We start from the raw sequence: 21207 nt of genomic DNA, 5'->3' as shown, positions 1-21207 counted from the left end.
AATACTATCAGATATCGGTGCCGTAACATTCAAAAATGAAGTTTCTGCTTGCTTACTGATAAACTAAGCTTTCCGACTGTCCGATTCCTATATATTACGTACATTTTTTTAAAACCATAGTTTTGAATAAACTAATTTTGTGACTGGTTTTGCGGTGATGCCACAAAACCGATAGCCGATTTCTTTCATCTCCTATATTTATGAGAAAAGTTCTTATTTTAGTTTCTTTTAGTGTGCCCTACGTATCCTAAATTGCAATTGTCGTCTTGACAATCGATTTATAAATGCCCGCTCTTTCGACGGGTTTAGCTTTATATTTAGCGTTTCCGAGGTTAAAAGCAGGTATTTAAAATCTAGCCGCTATAAGGTTTAAGTTTTAATTTAAATTGTTTTTTTGTTTTGCTGACATGCTAATATCCATTTTAGTAGAAATTAGCTAAGAGAGTGTGTGTAATGTGATTCTATTATGAACTAATCTAAAGTAAACAGCTCTATATATATTTTTTTTCACTGTCATTTTTTAAGCGTACGTTCACTGTGAGATGATATTTGAATCATAAGGTTTTATATTTGAATTAAAAGTTGTTGAGCAGAACTTTCATGAAACGTTACCCTAGTCGATTCTAAGAATACATTATAAGTGTTAATTCATAATTTTGTTAACATTGAAAGCATTCAGCTTGAACATGAAAGCTAAGCGAAGAAATTCTTGTTCACGTAAATACATGCCGATTCGATAATTGGAAAAATCTCCAACTACTATTTATAAACCACCTTTCAACAAGAGATAAAATTCGCTTCTGAAATTGGAATACTCGTTGTCAATAAAAGCGTTCCATAACAGGTTTACTATGAAAAGAGAAGGAGCGAAGTGGTTTCTTTTTCCTTTCCTCATTGAGCCGAAATACATAACCATGTCGGCATGTTAAACTTATTGAAATACAAGCTGTACAATTTACATCATTCTGTTCACCACAGGGACTGGTTGTATAGTGAACGTCATTATTATTAGAAAATGACTGGTGCCTCTTGTTGGGCAAGTGCATATAGGTACTGATATATTATATACAATAATACAGTGTCCAATTTAAAAGTGACCCCCTTCACTTAGTTTGGTCTACAAATAACAGTTTCTTGTCAAACACATAATAATTTGTAGAAGGTGTTGACCATTATGTCCAACCACTTCTATGCACTTGTCAACACGTTTGACCATGTTCCTGTCAACTATTATTAGCTGTTACCCGTCTATTTCTTGGATGATTTTGGTAATGTTTGTAATTCCTACAGAATTATTAATTACTCCTATAACTATAAATTGCTCCTATAAGCAATTTCTTTTAAGTAACCCCACAGAAAGAAGTTTGGACTAATCAGATGAGGGGATCTTGGTGGCTACGATCCTTTAGAAATGATTCTTCCACCGAAAAAATCCTGTACCATATCCATATTAGAGCGAGCTGTTTGGCAAGTGGCACTGTCCTGTTGCAACCAGCAGTCACGCTCATGCTCTTCCAGTAAGACTATGATGCTGCTGTTTTCCACAGTATCCACAGCTTTCATCAAAAAACAAGGGTCCTAGTATTCGTAGTCTTGAAACCGCACACCATAAGCCTATTTTTTGTGTGTTTAGGGGAGATTCAAAGAAGATGTGCGGGTTTTAAGTACCCCAGGTCCGGTAGTTGTGAGTATTAATACCCACCAAGGTGATACCACGCTTCATCTGTGAAAAACAATTGATCTAAAATGTCAATGTTGCTTCTAATGAAGTTCTGGAACCATTAACAGAAGTGAACTCTTTTAACATAACCAACATAAGTTAGCTCCTGCATTCGATACGGATAACATTCAAAATTCTCCTCACTGCAATATGGGCTGAACGTAATGAAATGTTCTTTTCCCGGCTTAGTCTCAGCAAAAATTTATTAGGAGATCTTGTAACTGCCGCTTTAATGTCTTGTACGACCTGCGTCGGGCACGTTTCTGGTCTAACACCAGAGCCTGTTTCACGAAATTTTTAAATAAATTTCTGAATAGCTTTTCACTGAAGCTTCCTTTTCAAATTTCTCCCAGAACTTTCGCCGACAAACAACATGAGATTTCATCTCTAAATAAGTTTCCATCACGAATACACATTCTTCAACAGTGAACCGCATTTTACCAAACAAAACACGATTACACAACCTTGTTCAAAAGCCAATGCTCGAAAGAGACAGACAATACTCAAATGTGCAGGCATTTTACCCATCTTATACCGATGTATGCATTTTAACAGAAATATGCATTTAGTATAAATTATGAGTGATGGCGCCTCGTTTACGTTGAACACCCGTATAATTGCATTATATTTGTTTGTTTATAAAATTCACTTAAAGATTTTCTTTAAACATTAAAAAAGGTTTTATGCTAATATGTTATAAAAACCAATACGTCAAATTTTAAAATTAACTACAAAATTGATTTCTATCAAAGAAATTATGTAAATTACAAATAAATGTATGTCTGTGTATCATTTTTAAGAAACATACTTGTAACTTTTAGCCTTTGTATATATTTTATACGGCATATGAAAATCATGTAGACAATTTTTTTTCTTGCATTTTCTCTTTGTGTTTTTACCGTGATGTATAAAAAGCCTCTGAATTCAGATGGGAAGTAACAAGGACAACTGGGATTTAGATTCTTTTTTAAGAAATTGTTTTCTTTTTTTTTCCTAAATAATATAATTTATTTGTTTCTGAGTATTTCTTAAGCCTAATTCTTAATTTTCATACAATAAAGAAAGTTTTTACATTATCGTAGAGTATTATAATAAATATATATACATATAATTTATTTTAATATAAATAATTAAAAGCGATAAAATTGCGTTTCATAGGTTTCATTGACTTTTTTTATAAAAAAAAGAAGATAATTCTTTCCCTAAACTACTATATTTATGAAAACAAATAATTGCTAATTTAAGTTAGTAAACCAATTACAAATTATTTCTAGAGGAATGATAAAATATAAAGTACCGAAAAACTAATTTTAACTCAAATATATATTTACCAGCAAAGTTTTTTAACTTTTTGCTCACTGTCTCCTCCTTGTAGGCTTTGGTTATTCATAGCTTGAAGTTTCTGTTGATAATTATTAGTACATTCTTCGTAATCTTCTTTTACTAGTCTCATACACGGAGCGTGCCGTAAAAATTCTGAAATATTTAAATAAAATAATAATTATTATTAAAAAATAATAATACGTCAACTTATATTAAAATAATTAAAAATTCAGCTTTTTTTATTTAAGTACTGGGTCGATAACTAATCTATTCTTATTTTTTACAGTTCAATCAGAAATAGTAACACGTTGCTTTTCACTCATAAAAATGTATAAACTATAAATCGTAGTTTTTATTGAATAAATTTTAATGAGCTTCAGCGCGGATGGATAATCGAAGTATGAATGGACAAGAAATTAAATATTACGTTATAGTTTTAATCTTTTAATATTTTCTATTTACGATTCTATAATTGAAAACCATGTTTTGCAGTTGAACCAGTTAATCGGAATCTCGATCGATCGAACAATTTTTTGAAAAAAAATTATTGTGTTGAATATGTATTTTGATGTATATTAAGAAAATATACCAATCACATTAATTCACTATCAAATTTTTATTTACTGAAATACTTAAATTAACTCTAGGGCTAATAAAAGTTTCTGGAAGGCGGATTTGGAATCCACCTTCCAGAAAATTTCTCCTGATATTCACGCGAGCAGCTTCAGAATTTCCGCTACAAAAACCATAAACTAAAAAATTATATCGGCATATTCCTGGTTACGAAATTGAAACGGCATTTTTACACTACGATATGTTGTAACATTACACTTCCTTTATCTGTATGATAATTTATGACAAAAGATTCAAATGAAGTACACAATTTTCATTATTGAACAGTTAGTATTGCCGACCTGTACAATAATTTTTTTTAAAAATATTTCTAAAGTAACATGAATTTCAATTTAGTGTTTTACGTAATTATTTAGTTTTACCGGTGTAAATTATTGAATATTCACAGCTAAAATATTGTTTTATAAATTATGTATTTTTAAAAAAAATATTTTCAATAATTAGCGGTTTTGTTTTTAAAAAGAATGTTTATTAGGGACAGAAATAATAATACGATTTTCAGTATATTTTGCTTCAATAAAAAACCGATTTTTAAAAGTTTATAATTACTTTTTATCGGGTATATTTAGGTTAATTTTCTCAGAATTAAATTCAATACAAGTTTTGTTACTAAATCTTCTACGTTTACTAGTAATTTAACAAAGGTATTTTACTACAAACCTAAAAACAACTTGTTTTTCAACAACGAATTTTGGATATCTTAAAAACTACTGGAGTTACAGTTCTGGGACCTATTTTATCCTACTTCGCAGCTCAAATTACATAAGAAACCGCCAACTTTACTCTTAGTTTGGTTCCCAAAAATTACAGTAGGGCTTATTTTTATTATAAGAGCTGAAATCCGGATGAAATCTTTCGTTAGCCGTAACTCGAAAACAAAGCGTTTCCAGAACCACGTTTACATGAACTTTTTTCATTATTTTCATCAGTAGAACATGTTCTGAAAGTTTCTCCGTTTTTCATGGGATTCTATATAATGCAATAAATATTAATAAAAGACTAAACTTTTTCTAATTATTAATAGCTGAATATTAAATTTAGTTAGCCTCAGAACTTAATTAAGATAGTTATCGATATTGTCACTTTATAACTGTGTTATTTACTTTTATTAACACCATTTTAACAACAATACTAAAACCATCTTTTCAATATTGCAAATTACATAGGTTTCCATTCTTTGAAGAATCTTATATGTACGTCGAAAACCCGAGTATTAACCGATTAACTCCAGCTATGACTGAATAACACACTGATTGAACGTATATGAATAAATCTGTCGATTGTCTTGAACTTTTAAGAAAAGATTCCGTAGAACTATACAGAATAAAACATAAATTCTTTAGTATTTTCTTATATAGTAGTTTTTTAGTTTTTATTCCACGAATAAACCGGACACTTGTCCGATTCATATTACCTCTTTTTTCATTCATCCAAGAATGAATCGAGTTTATTATTAATATTTATCCAATTTTTTTAATATTTTATAAAATTACATTATTTTACTGTTGAAGATGATTAAATTATTAAACAATAGTTGAACAGTGTGGGGGATCCGATCTTATATCAACATTTATTTTGATTCTTCGGTCACCCGGAAATCTATATTTTAAATAGAATTATCATAAAATTTCAATGCTGTGGATATACATACCTCATACGTATAAGTGAAACTATGAGTGAAAGCGAGTACAAAATATTAAAGGGAAATGGGTAAAACAGGACAAAAACTGATTTTGCGATTTACTACAACTATCGATTTAAGATTGCGCAAACGAATAACTTAAAGAGGATTCTGTCATTTTTATGAACTGGAATATCGACTTTTACCGATCTTGTTGGGTTTTCCAGATGTACTTAGGATTTTCTGATATGCCTTTTTCAAATGCGGTTATTTAATTCATTTAACTTAAATTCATTTCATAGTTATTATTTTATTAAATAATTTGTAATTATTATGACTATGATTGCTAACTAAAAAAGATTTAGTTTGGAATATTTCTTTCGATTTAAGAAAAAGCACTGTATTACTTGCATTATTACTTAAATTACTTATTACTTTGTATTAAATCTTATTTTAATTTTTTTAAAGTTCTGAAATTGTTTTAGTGAGTTTTTTGTATTTAGTAAAATATTTCCTGTTGATTAAAATTACCGAAAAATTCAATCAGGATTATTTTTATCAACTCTATTCTTACACTATTATAAACTAAATTTAGTGCTATTTTTGTTGACAATATTGAATTCACGTAGAATTATTCATTATAATTAAGCAAGTATTGATCGTGTAATTACGATCCTTTAAAATCAATTAACAGCTAGTAATAACGAATGAAGTTTGAAAATTCACTTTTCATCGTAAAAAAAAAAAAAAAAATACGAGGAGAGTGTAGACATATTTGGGCGTCAACTTGTCGCTGTCGAAGTGAATAAATAAATCCTTTAATTTTGTTCTTGTTACCCTAATTATTTTCATTTCTATTCTGTAAATCAAAATGATTGACGCTTTTTTCTGATCGCCATTAAATTAAAAAAATAAAAAAATACTCACAAATAACCGGAGAAGGTATATTGAAATACGACAACTGAAAGGAATAAAACCAACTGAAAATATGTTTTAGAAAATATAGAACGAAACACAGGATAAGTGTATGAGAAGCGGTTAAAACATAATATTCTTAAAATAAAAATTAGAGGAAATATCAACAAATAAATTAAACCCAATAGAAAGGACGACTGAAATTTCAGAAAGGAAATAATTCGGCCCACTGCTACAACAGTAAAAGGTAAATTACAAAAAATCAGCAATATTAGTATCAAGAACAGATGTCACACACTTCCGTCTGTGAATATTTATACTCACTGGCATTAATTAAGCATGGAAATACCGGCTAGTGTTTTTATTCTATAAACCCTACGAATTTGATAAATCCGAAAATGTTAAATTAATAGGGATTAAAAAAAGATTAATCTATTATTATAAACTGTCTCGTCCTTTTAGATAATCGAATGTTGTGAACAAAATGCATAAATCAGTAATTATAGGAACAAATGTACATGTGACATCTGTTCGACGCAGACTGGTTACACCCGGATGAAAAGCAAGCTGACCGGTTCTTACCAATACATATGGCTCATGAAAACTAAAGCACATTTAACTGGGCTATAAAAGATTGGGAAAATTTTATTTTTTCCTGATGTCATACTTTTATATTGACGGTAAACAGTTACTCTCATAAATAAAAAGTTATGATTGTTTTACATTTGAAGGCCCCGTGTTCATTAGTGCAAAAAGATGGTAGATTTAATAATAACCTCTTCTAGAGATTTTAAATTACGAATATATCAAGATTCTGTAAGCAAATACTGTCACAGAACCTTAGATCAGTTTCCAAAAGTAAACGGAAGATTCCAAGATTTACATGCCACGCTGCATAAAAACTTTTAAAAAAAACTTTGAAGTGCTTCTGCCTCCAGGCAACTCCTTTATTATTAATCTATCTGAAAATTTGTGATCAGTTGTGCTATCAAAAACTCATTAATACGGGTATGGTTTCATGATAAAGAAATTTAAAACAAAAATGTATTACGACAGTTGAATCTATACAAAATCGTGTGCGTGAACTAATTGGGAATAAAGGACAACTTGTCTATTAGATATTAACAAATTGTATAAGTTAAAATATGTCTCGGTAATTTTAAATCTCATTAAATAATAAATGCGTTCAGATTAATTTGCAGCCTACTATATATTCTAGAATTTTTTCGGTAATTATTTTCAGCCTAATAATTTATTTGGCTAAAAAGTTTTATTTTGTCTGCCCGTGCCTCTCTTTTCTCCGATTGGAATTTTCAAGAATAAAACGAAATCTGAATTTAACTTTTTGGTTGAAGGAACATTCTTTACTACATGACAGTAATGATAAGTATTCTATCGTCTGATAGGTTTCTGCACATAGCTTACTTCCAAGCCGATCGATCGGTAACCAAGTTTTTTGTTAGCCCGTACTTCTCTTCCGAACTTGATATGAACTAGTTGAAACCCTCCTCCTTCCAATCACGTCTTTACTTCTATCACGTGAGTTAAAAATACTTCCTTCCAAGCGATTGGTAACAGACAAGAAAAGAGCGGATTTTTAATAAAGTGTTTCTTGAACTAGTAAATGACATTTTTTTCGTTAAGATGGACGGCCTTTTGAAAATATTTCAAGAATTAAAACGTATAAATTACTGTAGTATCTGGTTAAAAGAAATTAATTTTTCAAGTTTCCTCAATACTTAAACCAGGATAATTGACATAAATTGAAATAAACCAAACCGTTGAAGCAAAAGCCCCTTTTTTTACTTCAGTTTTGTATGCAAGTCAAAAATAAAACATATCTTATCAATTTATAGAAAATTTAAATCATACATAGGTGGAACACGCAACGAAAAATTAACTCATTAGCATACCTAAGAAAGGTTTGTTATATAGTTACATTTCTATTGAGTGTCTGATATCTCAAAAACATTTTACTCGATTTTGATAAATGAAACACCTGAATAAAATTCAGTCTTCATTCTAAATTTAATTTTCCAATATTTCCATTATATAATATGTTTTAATCTGCGAATGAAAATATTGCGATTGTCGTTCGATAAGTAAAGACACAAATGGTAACAGCGGAAAAAGTTGTTTAATAAATAAACTGAAAATGCTTGACGTTCAAATTGACTCCCTTAGAAAATATCAGCTTTTCGAAAAGAATTTCTGTTACCATAACAACTTTTGTTACACAACAGCCCAAAAATGAGTGTAATATATTTAGGGTGTATGTATGTTTGTTCCACCGTAGCAGCTCAACGGCCGAACCGATTTAGATGTATGACCCCGTGTTGGAATCCTTTATATATATGGAGTAGTGGAGATTTGCCGGTTGATACACAAACTTTAATAACTGTCAAATGTGAGCCTCTATCACTGTGTTAGTTGAGTTTCTACTGGATAATTTAAATCAATGGAATGAATAATTTTACAAAAATAATAAAATTAAATTTATGTTAAATGAAATAAAATAATATTAAACAAATTTTTAAAAGAAATTATACTATATAAAAAACTGTCACTTTCATGCTCTTTAATTATCCTATATTAAAGAGAAGTCATCCTATATTGTCAGCAATTTTTTTTTTGGCAGTCGTTTTTTAATATTTACCTCTCGTTTACTTCAAAATTTCAGCTCCGCTTGAAACGTGTTCCGTAGAAAACAACATGCTGCGATATTTTTTATTTTCTGAAAGTGTAAAACTGTCTGAAATTACTCTCGGATGTGAAAATAGAATTGTGGAAAATGTATTAACCGTGCAGATGTTTTAAATATATCGAAAAATCTAAATCGGGCAGAACAAGTATCACCGATTTTCATCGTAACGGAAGACCGGTGGTAGTTCGACTAACGCTTTACAAAATCGCATTAATGATCTTATTCGCAAAGACAGACAAAAAAGTTTTTTAGGAAATTGCTGAAATATGTAGTACGAGTATCGGCACTGTCCATTACATTATCCTGTGATAAGCTGAATTATCGCATAAAGTGGAGTAATTTAGCTTAAATTCCGAGATAGTCGACCCAATATCACAACGATACCTGAATCCATATTTGTGCAGTTTTTAGAGGTTTTTTAAACATTTTTTAAACTGTATAATATCTTTATGATGATACATCATTTTGATGTAGAATTCAAACATCAGAGTAAAGGATTATGTTGAAAAGCAACGTTATTAGTTCTGTTTTAAGTGAATAAATAATTTCTTTACAGTCACTTGTCTCTTTGATTATTAAATAACATTCGTACTACCGGAAAAATGAACTGTAAAATACTAGGTGTTGTTTAAATTTTAGTGGATATTTAATGATAGAATTTTCTGCACTAATTCACGCTTAACACCATTTCAAAGGTCAGTAAAAACGATGGTAAAAGAATCATTCAGATCGGTCCAGCTAAGTTTTAAACGAATATCATCACAAACAAGCGACAAGAGGTTATTCTGGTTTAATTTTAAAATAATCTAGCGATACTTAATAAAGGTAATCTTTTTTATTCTTTTTTCCAAGTTAATTATTTTTATTTGCAAAAATTTAACTAATTACAGTAATTTATCTACAATACATTCCTATTAACACTACAACAGCGCATTTATTTATATCAAAAGAATAAAATTCCTTGAATAATTTTGAAAAATACCAAAAGGAATCTTTATATTCTTTAAATTAGTCATCTTAAAGGAACTTGAATTTACCGAGTGTTGTCCCGCATCTTTTAATAACTCTAACTTACAATAAGTCTTTAAACTTTCTTTTTCTGTTATTTGTATTGTCATAACTCTTTGAGAAAGGAATCACTTTGTGACTCGGTGAATAATATTGTATTAATGCGGGTTGATTTTTTCCTTTTTTTACGGGGTTCTCACTAAGTGTGAGTGCAACACAATAGTACACATCTAGCCGAGATTCTATAATCGACCTTTGTATTTCTATTAATGAATTTCAGTGAATGAAACTGTTTTCAGGAGGGTGCGCAACGCATGAAGGGTAAATGTGGCTTCTTTTTTAACCCTCGATCAACTGACCTCACCTAAATTAAAATTACCCTTTAAAAGTGAATCTATTATTTTAATTTTTTTTCTTCTTAAAATAACTAAATGTTTTTTGAAGGCTGTTTTTTTCTTTAAGTAAATTAAGGAATTTTATTAAAAATTTGATTTTGATATAGTTTAATTTTTTTTCAAATTAATTTGCAAATAATAAAAATGATTAACTGTGAATTGAATTATTTAATTGTTATTGTACATATACGTATATATATATATATATGAGAATGTAACAATGGAATCTGTATTATAAAAGTTCTTTATATAAATATGTAAAGAAGGATGTGTATTTGTGTTAGTATGCATCACAGACACCCTAAAAATTTTGTATATAATGTTTTACGTTTTTCAACTCTCACAAATGTATTTAGAAAGCAGTGAAACATGTACCACTATAAATTTAGATTTATAACATTTTACCAGTCTTATTGGAACAAAATTGACTGCCACCCTCTTTGCGGTGACTACCTCCACAAACTGTTGTAGAATTCTTCATGTAGAATCGTTTCTATGGTGTAATTTAATGCGTTTATTTTTTAAATTTATTGAGCAGTGTATATTTTTTTTCAGTAAAATAAAAAGCAACATTTTGCACTAAAGTAGATGAAAAAAAGTAATGTTTTACAAACACAGTATCATGTATTGAATACAATATCATACACCGCAGCACTTTTAAAGAAAAGTTAAGAGGGAAACTACGAACTAAACAATGCTGGAAACAACGGGTTCTAATTTAAAAATTTATTATTTAAAAAAATAAATAAATCTAATACCATATCGAGAGAATTAAAAAAATTTCAGTTTTCATAATTCATCTTCATTAATGACGTGGCTGGCAGCCGCATTATCTTTTTAAGTAACGTCAGATAGGAAATTTATAATCTATTAAATCATAATCATTACCACCATAGAAACTTACCGTCCAACCGCTGTCGCAAACAAATCTAACGTAGTTTTATATTTAGAACAATCGTAGTAACCAGAATTTGATTCAAGTTTACTCTTTTAATTTTTTTCAAGTTTTATTTTTTAAAATTCATTTTGAGCTGCATCTAATCGATTTGTTCTAGTCTTCAAAAAGTTTTAATCAAGGCCTATTTTCTGTAAACAATATAAATTAATCTTTTATATCTCCTACTTAGCACCGGTGAAATCTTCCTCCGCCTTCCGACGTGCCGAAAAGGATTTTTTTTTTTTAAATGCTTATCCCGATACATTCAGCGTAACTTATCCCACTTTTGTTTATCTAGTAATTTTTTTGGTGAAACAGTAATATGAAACTCAAAATAGTATTACACAACAGTTTGAATATAGTTACACCCACATTATTATTACTATTTTGAGTAATACTTGTTTTCATGTCAACTTATTAAATCATCATGCATTACGTTTTCCAACTCGGGATCAATATTACTACATTAGGAGTCAATTTTTTCTGACCAGTGGAATGCATTAGAAGAGTGTATACGATTTGTTTTATCATTTTATCAGAATATAGAAAATAATGATAAATTACCATCCCAGTTTCCAATCTAAAATTTTTAAATATATCTTTTAAGAACTTAGATAAACTACAAAAGAATTATTAGGAACAACGGTGATTGTTTTAGCAGATCGATTTATCGCTGAAGAATTGTTTATATCGGTTACATAAGAATCATTATGTAATGTTTAAATAGAATTTTACTAAGCATCAGCATACGAACAAAACTTTAAAAAATTTAGACGTGATACTTCAGCAAATTTCAAAACTGCATTGATATCAATTCAATCATGTAATATCCTGAAAACTACTATTTTAGTTAAATTATGTTTTATTAGCCAAAAAATCTTGTAAATTTTATTATGAACAAATGCGTCAACGCTTAAATTTTTTTCCTGTCCTTAATTAGTAATTTTTTTAATAGGAAAAACTTGAATTATTTTAATGTTTTGAAGAAGAATAACAATACATGTGGCTATTAAAGATAATTACATTAAATAGCTGTTTATTATTATTTTATTAAAATAATATTTTCTACGTATAATTAAAATAATATTTTTGTACATATTAATGTTTCCGCCATTTTTAAACATGAAATATTCAATTCTTCCATATTTTTTTGAGGATGACGGTTTAATTGTATATTCAACATTTTATTAAAAATACATCATTCTTTTATTGATAAGTGCTGTTTAGAAAAACAAAAGAAAATATACACGTGTAGAAAACTAATCGTTTTTAGATCTACGTTTTATGAACTCTTTTTCTTATATATTGATGTAAGGGACAATAAATTTTATAAAAAAAAATTGGATGACTTTTTTATGCACATTCGATATATTAAATAACGTAACATATGATTACGTTTAAATAAAATTAAAATACATTGACTCTTCCACAGGAACCGAGTACGAATGTTTGTCTACATCGTGGTTTATTGCAAGTACAATGAACTAAAGTGTTTTAATGATATAAATAAGGGTGGAATACACGCATGGGAAGAGAAAAACCTCGTTTGTAACAGCAAATATTTTCAACATTTCAGTGCGGCACACGATACAGCTGCACACGGCGTATGTTGTCCTGATAGAAATTTATATTAGGCACTATTGCGCTGTTTGCACTCGTGTTTTTTGTATGTTTTTTTTTTTTTTTTTAATTTACCACTTTTTGTTTGGAAATATCAATGAATTTCATTGCTTTACCAAGAGCGAATAATTTGTTTGCATATATATTACTTAACCACACGTAAACTTCTCTGTGTACCCTTCTTTTACGTGCGCGTGTGTGTGGGAATGAGTGCGCGAGTGCAATGTGTTGTATAGATATACAATATATATATACACACACATACACAAAATCACACATTCATCGTGAATTCCTTTATAATGGACATTTATTACTTCCATTGAAATTAGTTCAGCTTAAGGTAGTATCCAAAATAACTGGAAGGATAATATATTCTTGTAATCTCTATTTTTAAGCATTTAACGTAAAAGACACGAGATTCAACGAAGGTAAATTAATTTTTAGTATAGTTGATGTAATGTGAACCCAACCATTAAAATAATAATTAGAAACGGAATATCATAAAATGAATACCGCAGAAATTATCTGACGTAACCTGAAATATTTATACTAGACAAATTAAAAAAAATAATTACAAATACTTAATATTTATATCGCTTCAATTTATTATTATGAAAAATTTTAGCATCAAATAATTCTTTAAAAACTTCTCTTTATCATTTTCGTTTATTTTTGAAGATTCTTTCAGGTAGCATAATAATTATTATTTAGAACTGTATTTCACCTTTTCTAAAGTATCTGAACCAATAAACTATTCTTCCTCTTCAAAATGCTGGTAATTCCTTCAGTTTCTATTAAAATTCAGAACAATATGGTTTTAAAGAAAACCAAACTTGAATTTAAAAACTAATCGGAAATAAATTCTCTAAGATATTTGTAATAAGTAAAAACTATAAAACGCCAACAATTCATCTTCTAGATCGGCGTTAATGCTACACCGTAGTTTGGAAGTGACATGTAGCCTTGCTCACAAGGCATAGCAATATGTTTTCTTTGATAAGTTGATAGAAGAAGCAGGTAGCGAAACACCTGATGGTCGTTAAGAGCGCTTTCAGACTGAACATTTGAAATTTAGCATTTAAAAATAATTACTGCTCCTGAACTTACTCATTTTTTTTAATTTAAAGTTTATTTCGTTGAATTATTCTTTACTCCTTGAAAAATGTTACTTTAATTTATCTTTATAATTTTAAATTTGTAGACAAAATAGCAGTTCTAGACAAAAATAAACTGTATTGTTACATATAGCAGATGTATACGATCGTTCTACAAGGTACAAGGTACTACAAGGATTTCCGAACAGATTTTAAATTCTTTACTGTAACTTATCTGAAGTATAAATGATACTCAAAGGCCTCCAGTTATCACAAAAGATTTTTATTTATTTTTAATTTAATTTCATTGTATGCAACTTATATAAACAAATATACTTTGTTGATTGTTATTTATTGTATGAAAACATGTATACGTTTAGCAGAACTTTAATTATTTTTACATTTAGGCCTTTTATAAAAATAAATTTTTGTAACGAAATTAAGTATTTGCAGTTAATCTGTTAATAAGCAATATTTTCTTTTTTTATAGCAGGGGAAACGAAAATCCGTTCGAAATTCAGTCCTGAATCTTTTCCCTCTTAAGAATTTAACTATTGACATGCTACAACGATTTCTTTTATTAAAAAGAAATTCTTAATTCTTTTATTTGAAATAAAAGAATTCTTCTATCCGTAATTCTTAATTTAAAATTATATTTGGATAATGGAACGCAAGAATGGCGGGAGTTTCAATATTTCTCCCTACAGATCACAGAGCCTGGACAATGTCCTTTGTTGCTGTAACTTTCTATTATCGGGCGAGTTTCATGGGCTATTTAGTGGCGGTTATAGATTTTAAGTTTTATTTATGGATTTGGTAATTTGCGTTCTTATCCGTATGGACCAGCGTGAAGTTTATTTACTGGGTCTGACCGTGGAAGACCTTTTGAGCCTAGTACTCCCGGCGTGATTTCCCTTCAGTCCATCCGCTGAAGTCCTTTCGGTACTAGCAGGAATACGCCTACCGGGGCCCTAGTTATTTGGAAGGAGCAATGCGCTCCCTTCTCCGGATGGAATCGCATATGCTGACTGAATTAAATTATGGTCTCTTCGTGGGACGGTGTGGGGTGTTGTCTAGGTTTTTATAGTTTTAACAAAATTTAACTGCGAAAACGATCACTTTCGCGGCCGGAATTTTCGCGCGGTTCCATTTATAGGCTTCGCGATTTATAGGCTCCTAAGCCTGGATTGTAATTTTTTGACTCCCGTACCGCCTCTTCACGGTGGTTCGTCTAATACGGCATGAGGCCGTTTTCTTATACCCTGTGGAGTAGGGTCCTCTCGACAGATATTCCGGAGATGGCCGTGTTCGGACACGGCCGCTCTCCCGGACAGTCTGCGTGCCTACGCCACCACCACCTCGGATACAGTGTGTAGTCCCGCATCGTGGCGAAGAGTGGCGTTTCTGACGAACCACGGTGCTCCAAATATTGTCCGCAACGCTATGTTTTGGACGGCTTCTAATTTCTTTTGAAACGTGGAGTTAAACAAAGCTCCCCAGATTTGGATAAGTAACGTGTCATTTTGAAAGCAAATAAACTGATTTACATTTTACGTAATGAAACATAATTGGACTGTTATGATAGTTAAGAGATACAAAACTAAAAGAGCAGCAATTCTGGAATTTTGAACACGAAGTTTATTTTTTACATATTGTAAGGTTAAAAATATATCGAATATTATATAATACGGAGTGTTTCAATCCGTTCTTAATACATGAATTTTTTACATTAAAAAAAATGCAGAAAAACAGAAAATCAAGTGTTTTCGGATAATTGGTTATAGTACTTTTTTTTTATTTAAATGTTTTTAAAAAATTATAGTATTACAGGAGGTTTCTACTAAACATTACAAGTGTATTAAAATGATAGTGATAAGAATAATGATTAAACAATAATTAAAATTAAATTTAATTAAAATAATGAAAAAAAAATCATATAATCATAAATCCGCAAAGACGTTTTTTTCAAGTTACGGTCAGTAACTCCGCAGTAATCTGCATTTATGCTTACGGAATTTATGAGGCTAAACTTAAGTCAAAAAAAAAATTTTTAAGTTATCGTACTGTAGTGAAGAAGATGCTTCTTAAGAAATCCCTGTGAAATATCGTAAAAAACAAGCTAAAATATAACTGTTACTCATTTTTATGAAAAAGTACAAAATAAAACAAAAAAATAAGAAAAAAGATTTTTCTACAAATTGTGAAAAGCATTTCATTCTAAACAATTTCCTTTAAAAAAAAAAAAAACAATAAACACGCTACAGAGTAAATAAGTATTATTTTCAATAGACATCAATAAAAAAAAATAAAAAAAAAAATGTGAAAAATTTTAAATGTTATGTCATTCTGCTTAATATAATTTCTTAAACCTTCATTTTATTGAAATCATCTTTAAAATTATGTATACTTTTTGCCATAGTTTGATTTTAGGATTTTATTTATCTGCTTAATTGCTTGAAGCACAACTAAAGTAAAAGTAAACAATTAAAAAACTGAGAGAACGTTAAAATACACAAAATATTGTTAATAATACGTAATATTGCTTTAAGTAAACTTAAATGTAAAAAATAAGCCTGCAACAGTCATCTTGTAAATCTTTTAAGGTTGTCTGTAAAAGAAAGTTTATTAATAATGAAATAATACAGTAAATTAACTGACGCCATTAAAGGAGTTTTTAGGAAAATTTATAGAACTTTTTTTTTACCGAAATCGGACTCTGATGTAAGCGCTAGAAGCTAACAAACATTCTTTATCTATCATCCTCATCAAACAATTTAGTAAAGTGGTCAAAAAAAATAAAATAAAAAGTTAAAAGACAAATAACACAGTAAAACTCTTTTTTATACGTTTTAATATTTAAACTTATTGTGATTTAATACGAAAATATATTAATTTTTCATTTTTCAGGATTTTCAAATAAGTTCATGTTTTAATACGTAAAGAAAGTTTTAATTCATTAATTTAAACATATTTCCAAAAACAGTTAAATATAAACACATTATAAATATTTAAACAAATATAATTCCACAATTATTATAATTTACAATGTTTTATAAAAATGATGAGTAATTTTGTTTTATTATCTATAGATAAGTACAAAAAAAAATTCAAAATTGTGTCGCACCTTTTATTAAAGTTAAATTATTTTTATAATATTTATTTCTTTTAACATAATACTTAAATATTAAAGTTATATACCTATAAAAGAAATGTCCTGATTGATTCATTCACTCATCAATGCCCAGCCTAAACTAAAGTTAGAGACATGAAATTTTGAGGGTATATTCGCCTTACATAGTAGTGTTGTGGTAAGAAAGGATTTGACGAAATTCGACTGTTAATGGGATATAATGGGGTGAAATTATATATTGCGTTTTTTTTCTCGATTTTCTCAGCTTCTAAAAGAGAATCAACTTGATCTTTGTTTTAAAATACTCCGTATACAAACGTATAAAAACTGATTTCTCCGTTTTTTGATATCTTGCATCTTAAGAAGTGAAATGTGATCGAGCGGAAATTTTAAATATTCATAGATTTATTCTAAAATTAATGATTTATTCAGTAGGTTCTAGCTCATAAATATTCCTGAGATGAATATTTAAAAACAAATTTCTGGGTTTTGCGAAATTCGACTTCTAAGGGGCTGAAATACACATAGGGTCGCTACAACGCGAGAGCGAAGTAACTCTGTTGGTAATTGTACAGCAATTCGAAAAACGCGATATTATTTTTCAAAGCCGCGACAATCAGCTGCAACGCATCAGCGAAGTTCATTGATCTTATGACGCACCATATTATTCAATCATATTCTACCACGGTGATGATGGATATTCGATAGATATACTGGAGTGCGATCCGACAACACAGTGTTCCCTCAACAAAACCGTCTCTGCTGCAAGTTTGTGTCTCGGTATTTTGTATTACGGGTAACGTAAGCTGATATAATAACCATGCCTTGGCTCTGCTTATGCAGACTGGTAAATGCTGTATACAGAAACTTTATTTTGAGCATACCACAGTACGCTTATTTTATCTTTTATAGAAATATTCATATCTTTAATTCGTATTAAATTATTCTAATTTAAACAAATTTAATCCGGTATTTAATAATTAAATAGTCCACTTTTTAAATAGAATGTATATCTTTTGAAGTATACATCTCAAAAATCCAGAATTTTTTAACTTATTTATCTACTATTTATTTACACTAATTTTTTTTCTAGTAACTCTCGAATATGTGTAATGATTTATATTCATTTTCCTCAGATTTTGCCTTATAGTATGCGTCAGGAAGGAAAGCCTCTCTCAATGTATAATATTTTGTGGCCCGCTCGATGAAAAATAATAGTTTGTAAACCACATAAAAAGTTTCTTTTCCGGGTTATTGTTTATAGTTGTCGTTTGTTTGAAGTAAAATTCAATGAATTACGGAAAATTATGCATTAAGTTTAACACTTTATCCAATTTTTTGAAAATTATATTATTTAACAGATCTTCCTTTTTTATAATGAGAATTATTTTTCTTTTGAAAAGTTCATTGCCTGCATTAAATTATTGGTTAAAAGTTGATGTATTCCATTATTTCTCCAAGTATAGTCAAATTGCGATGGGACTTGAATACAAAACATAACAATTATCTTTTTTCGTTAACGTTATATATCACCATCCTTATTTTTGTTTGTCCCTTTGGAAATTAATTTAACTCGCTGTATGGGAAGAATTTGTAAAACAACATATAAGGACAACACGTCGAAATACCGTATGAAAAACTCCGCTTTTTTGGACGATTTAGGTCTCATCTAGTTTTCAAACACGTGAAGATAGAAGCGCTCTTTTCACTCTTTTTTCTCAGAATGATCGTAATCTCATACAAGTGTAATTTTAAACTTAGTCAATAACATTCTTTCTAAATTTTTAACAAAATTTTAGTAGGGTTTTCAAAACTGAAAAATTACAAGTCCTAAACAGAAATTAATTTTTTTGTTTTCAATAATAAGTAGCGTACTTACGTCTCGCTATTAATAGTTAGTGTAGATATTCCGGGTTTCGACGCATATATTTCAAAATTATCTAAAAAAATTAATCTGACCGGAATTTTTATAATATATATTTTTAAATTAAAATAGTCTAAGTAAAATAATGAATTATCATATTAGACATTATGTCGGTCATTATAGCAGTGGTTTTGGAGGACCTAATGGTGTTTTCCTGCATTTATTTTAGGAGATAATCTTCCATTTTAATATTAAGATTTTTCTTGAAAGAGATAGTGTGTTAAATCACTTACTTTACTTTATACGAATAATAAAACCGATTCCTGTTATGCACTTAGCTATCTAAACTGAACTTTCTTTTACACATTCATGCAACTTTCAACATTTAAACTTTTTATAGCTAGTTTTTAACCGTAAATCATTATTATTATTCACTCCTGAATGCGATTTCACTTTTTACTCGTAGGATTGTTTTTCGTTATTACATTATTCGGATAATATAGACATTTTCTATATGACTTACAGTATGTTTCAGAAGTCCTAAATGTTTAAATGTTCCATTCTGAACGCGTGTTCAGTTATAAAAATTGTTATGAATAATTCACATCATTTTATGTTGTGGTAATTTTAATATTTTTTGCAAGTAATAAGTTTTTTAAACATTTTAAATATTAAAAATTTTAGATCTAATCTGCGTTAATAACCGTAGTTTCTTTTAATGAACCATATAACTCTTAATGCGATGTAAATATTTCTTTTTTATTAATTTGTTATAAAAAAATTACACAAAAAATAATTTAATGTTTATTTTTCAAAGGAAACTGGATGAACATGGCAGAACTTTTGTGTAGTCTTTAACATCTAGAATATATGAGCAGAATGAAGAAAAGGTAGATAGATATAAAGTAAATAAAATATATACTTATATTGGTAATTAATATTAGAGCTTACACGGAAAAAATTTTGTAACGCTTGATTTTTGTCTGCTCTAGACCCACATCTATTTAATGTAACAATGTTGACAACGAGCCTATTAAATTTTAAAAGTTTGTATCCACCGCTACTACGCGTATTTTTCTTTCCTGTTTAGCCTCCGAGAATCACCGTTAGGTATTACTTCAGAGAATGAATGAGGATGAAATACATGAGTGTAAGTGAAGTGCAGTCTTCTACAGACTCAGTTCGACCATTTCTGAGATGTGTGGTTAATTGAAACCCGACCACCAAAGAACACCGGTATCCACGACCTAATATTCAAATCCGTATAAAAGTAGCTGCCTTCACTAAGATTTGAACGTTGGAACTCTCGACTTTGAAATCAGCTAATTTTCGAAGATGCGTTCACCACTAGACCAACCCGGTGAGTTGCCACTATGCGTATTAATAGTATGTAAAATGTCTTTTGAATGTAAATTAGTAACTAAAACATTTAGGGTTCATAATATATCTGTTACGATGAAAGTCCGTTATATCTGTGTTTTACGGTAATCGGTAGCATACTGGAATACGTTACGCTTATGTGGAATACATATAGCAATTAAGTTATTTAAACTGTAGAAGGAGTTTTTTCAATAAAAAAAAAAATTGCGGTAATATGTTTCTTTATATATATACGCGAGGGGTGTCATTTGGGATTGTCGTCTGATAAACTATTACTAATATGCCCGCCGTTAAATCTTTTATTAACATTTATTTTTTTTAGGCACGAGCACGTTATTATGTCACCTAAATTTGGGATAAACAACAATTATAAAAACGTAGTGTCGAATGAAACTTATTCTCTCCAGGGTACTTTGCAGGAGTATCATCTGTATGTGTATCCGTGTTTATGAATGTAGCAGTTTTTTTAAATCAATTTTTAACAATGATTTTCTTTTATTTAAAATATCCTCGTTGCAAAGATATTGATCCTCTGTCCGATATTTCTTAAATGAAAGTCAAAAATATAAACAAAATTAAAACAATTATTTTGTAAAAATTGCCGGAAGGAACTAGAAATAAGTGTAACATTTTATTATTTCACTTCCCATATAATTTTAAAGAAATAAATTTGATCTTTTTAAAGAAAGAAAATTTTGAAATTTAATATTTCTAAGAAATAACTATTTTTCAAATACTTTTAAGAAAATTGCTTGCATTGCAAAAAAAAATGTTATTTTTACATAAGTATATTATTTTACATAATAATCATCAAAATCATATAACGTTTTTAGAATGTAAGCTTTGAAATTTTATAAAATACC

The 21207-nt window shown here is 29.1% G+C and overlaps 1 protein-coding gene across 1 annotated transcript in view; it reads right to left on the bottom strand.

Annotated features, from left to right (window-relative positions):
- The window catches only part of LOC142323620 (uncharacterized), a 330873-nt gene that overhangs the window by 15234 nt on the left and 294432 nt on the right, over positions 1-21207 (bottom strand). Inside the window, exon 4 of the mRNA XM_075363491.1 lies at positions 3052-3196. Within this exon, the coding sequence (XP_075219606.1) occupies positions 3052-3196 (145 nt within the window). The remainder of the gene's footprint in view (positions 1-3051; positions 3197-21207) is intronic.

The sequence above is a fragment of the Lycorma delicatula genome, chromosome 4, assembly GCF_047948215.1.
Source record: "Lycorma delicatula isolate Av1 chromosome 4, ASM4794821v1, whole genome shotgun sequence".
Taxonomy (NCBI): Eukaryota; Metazoa; Arthropoda; class Insecta; order Hemiptera; family Fulgoridae; genus Lycorma; species Lycorma delicatula.
This window is presented reverse-complemented; position numbering and strand designations above follow the sequence as displayed.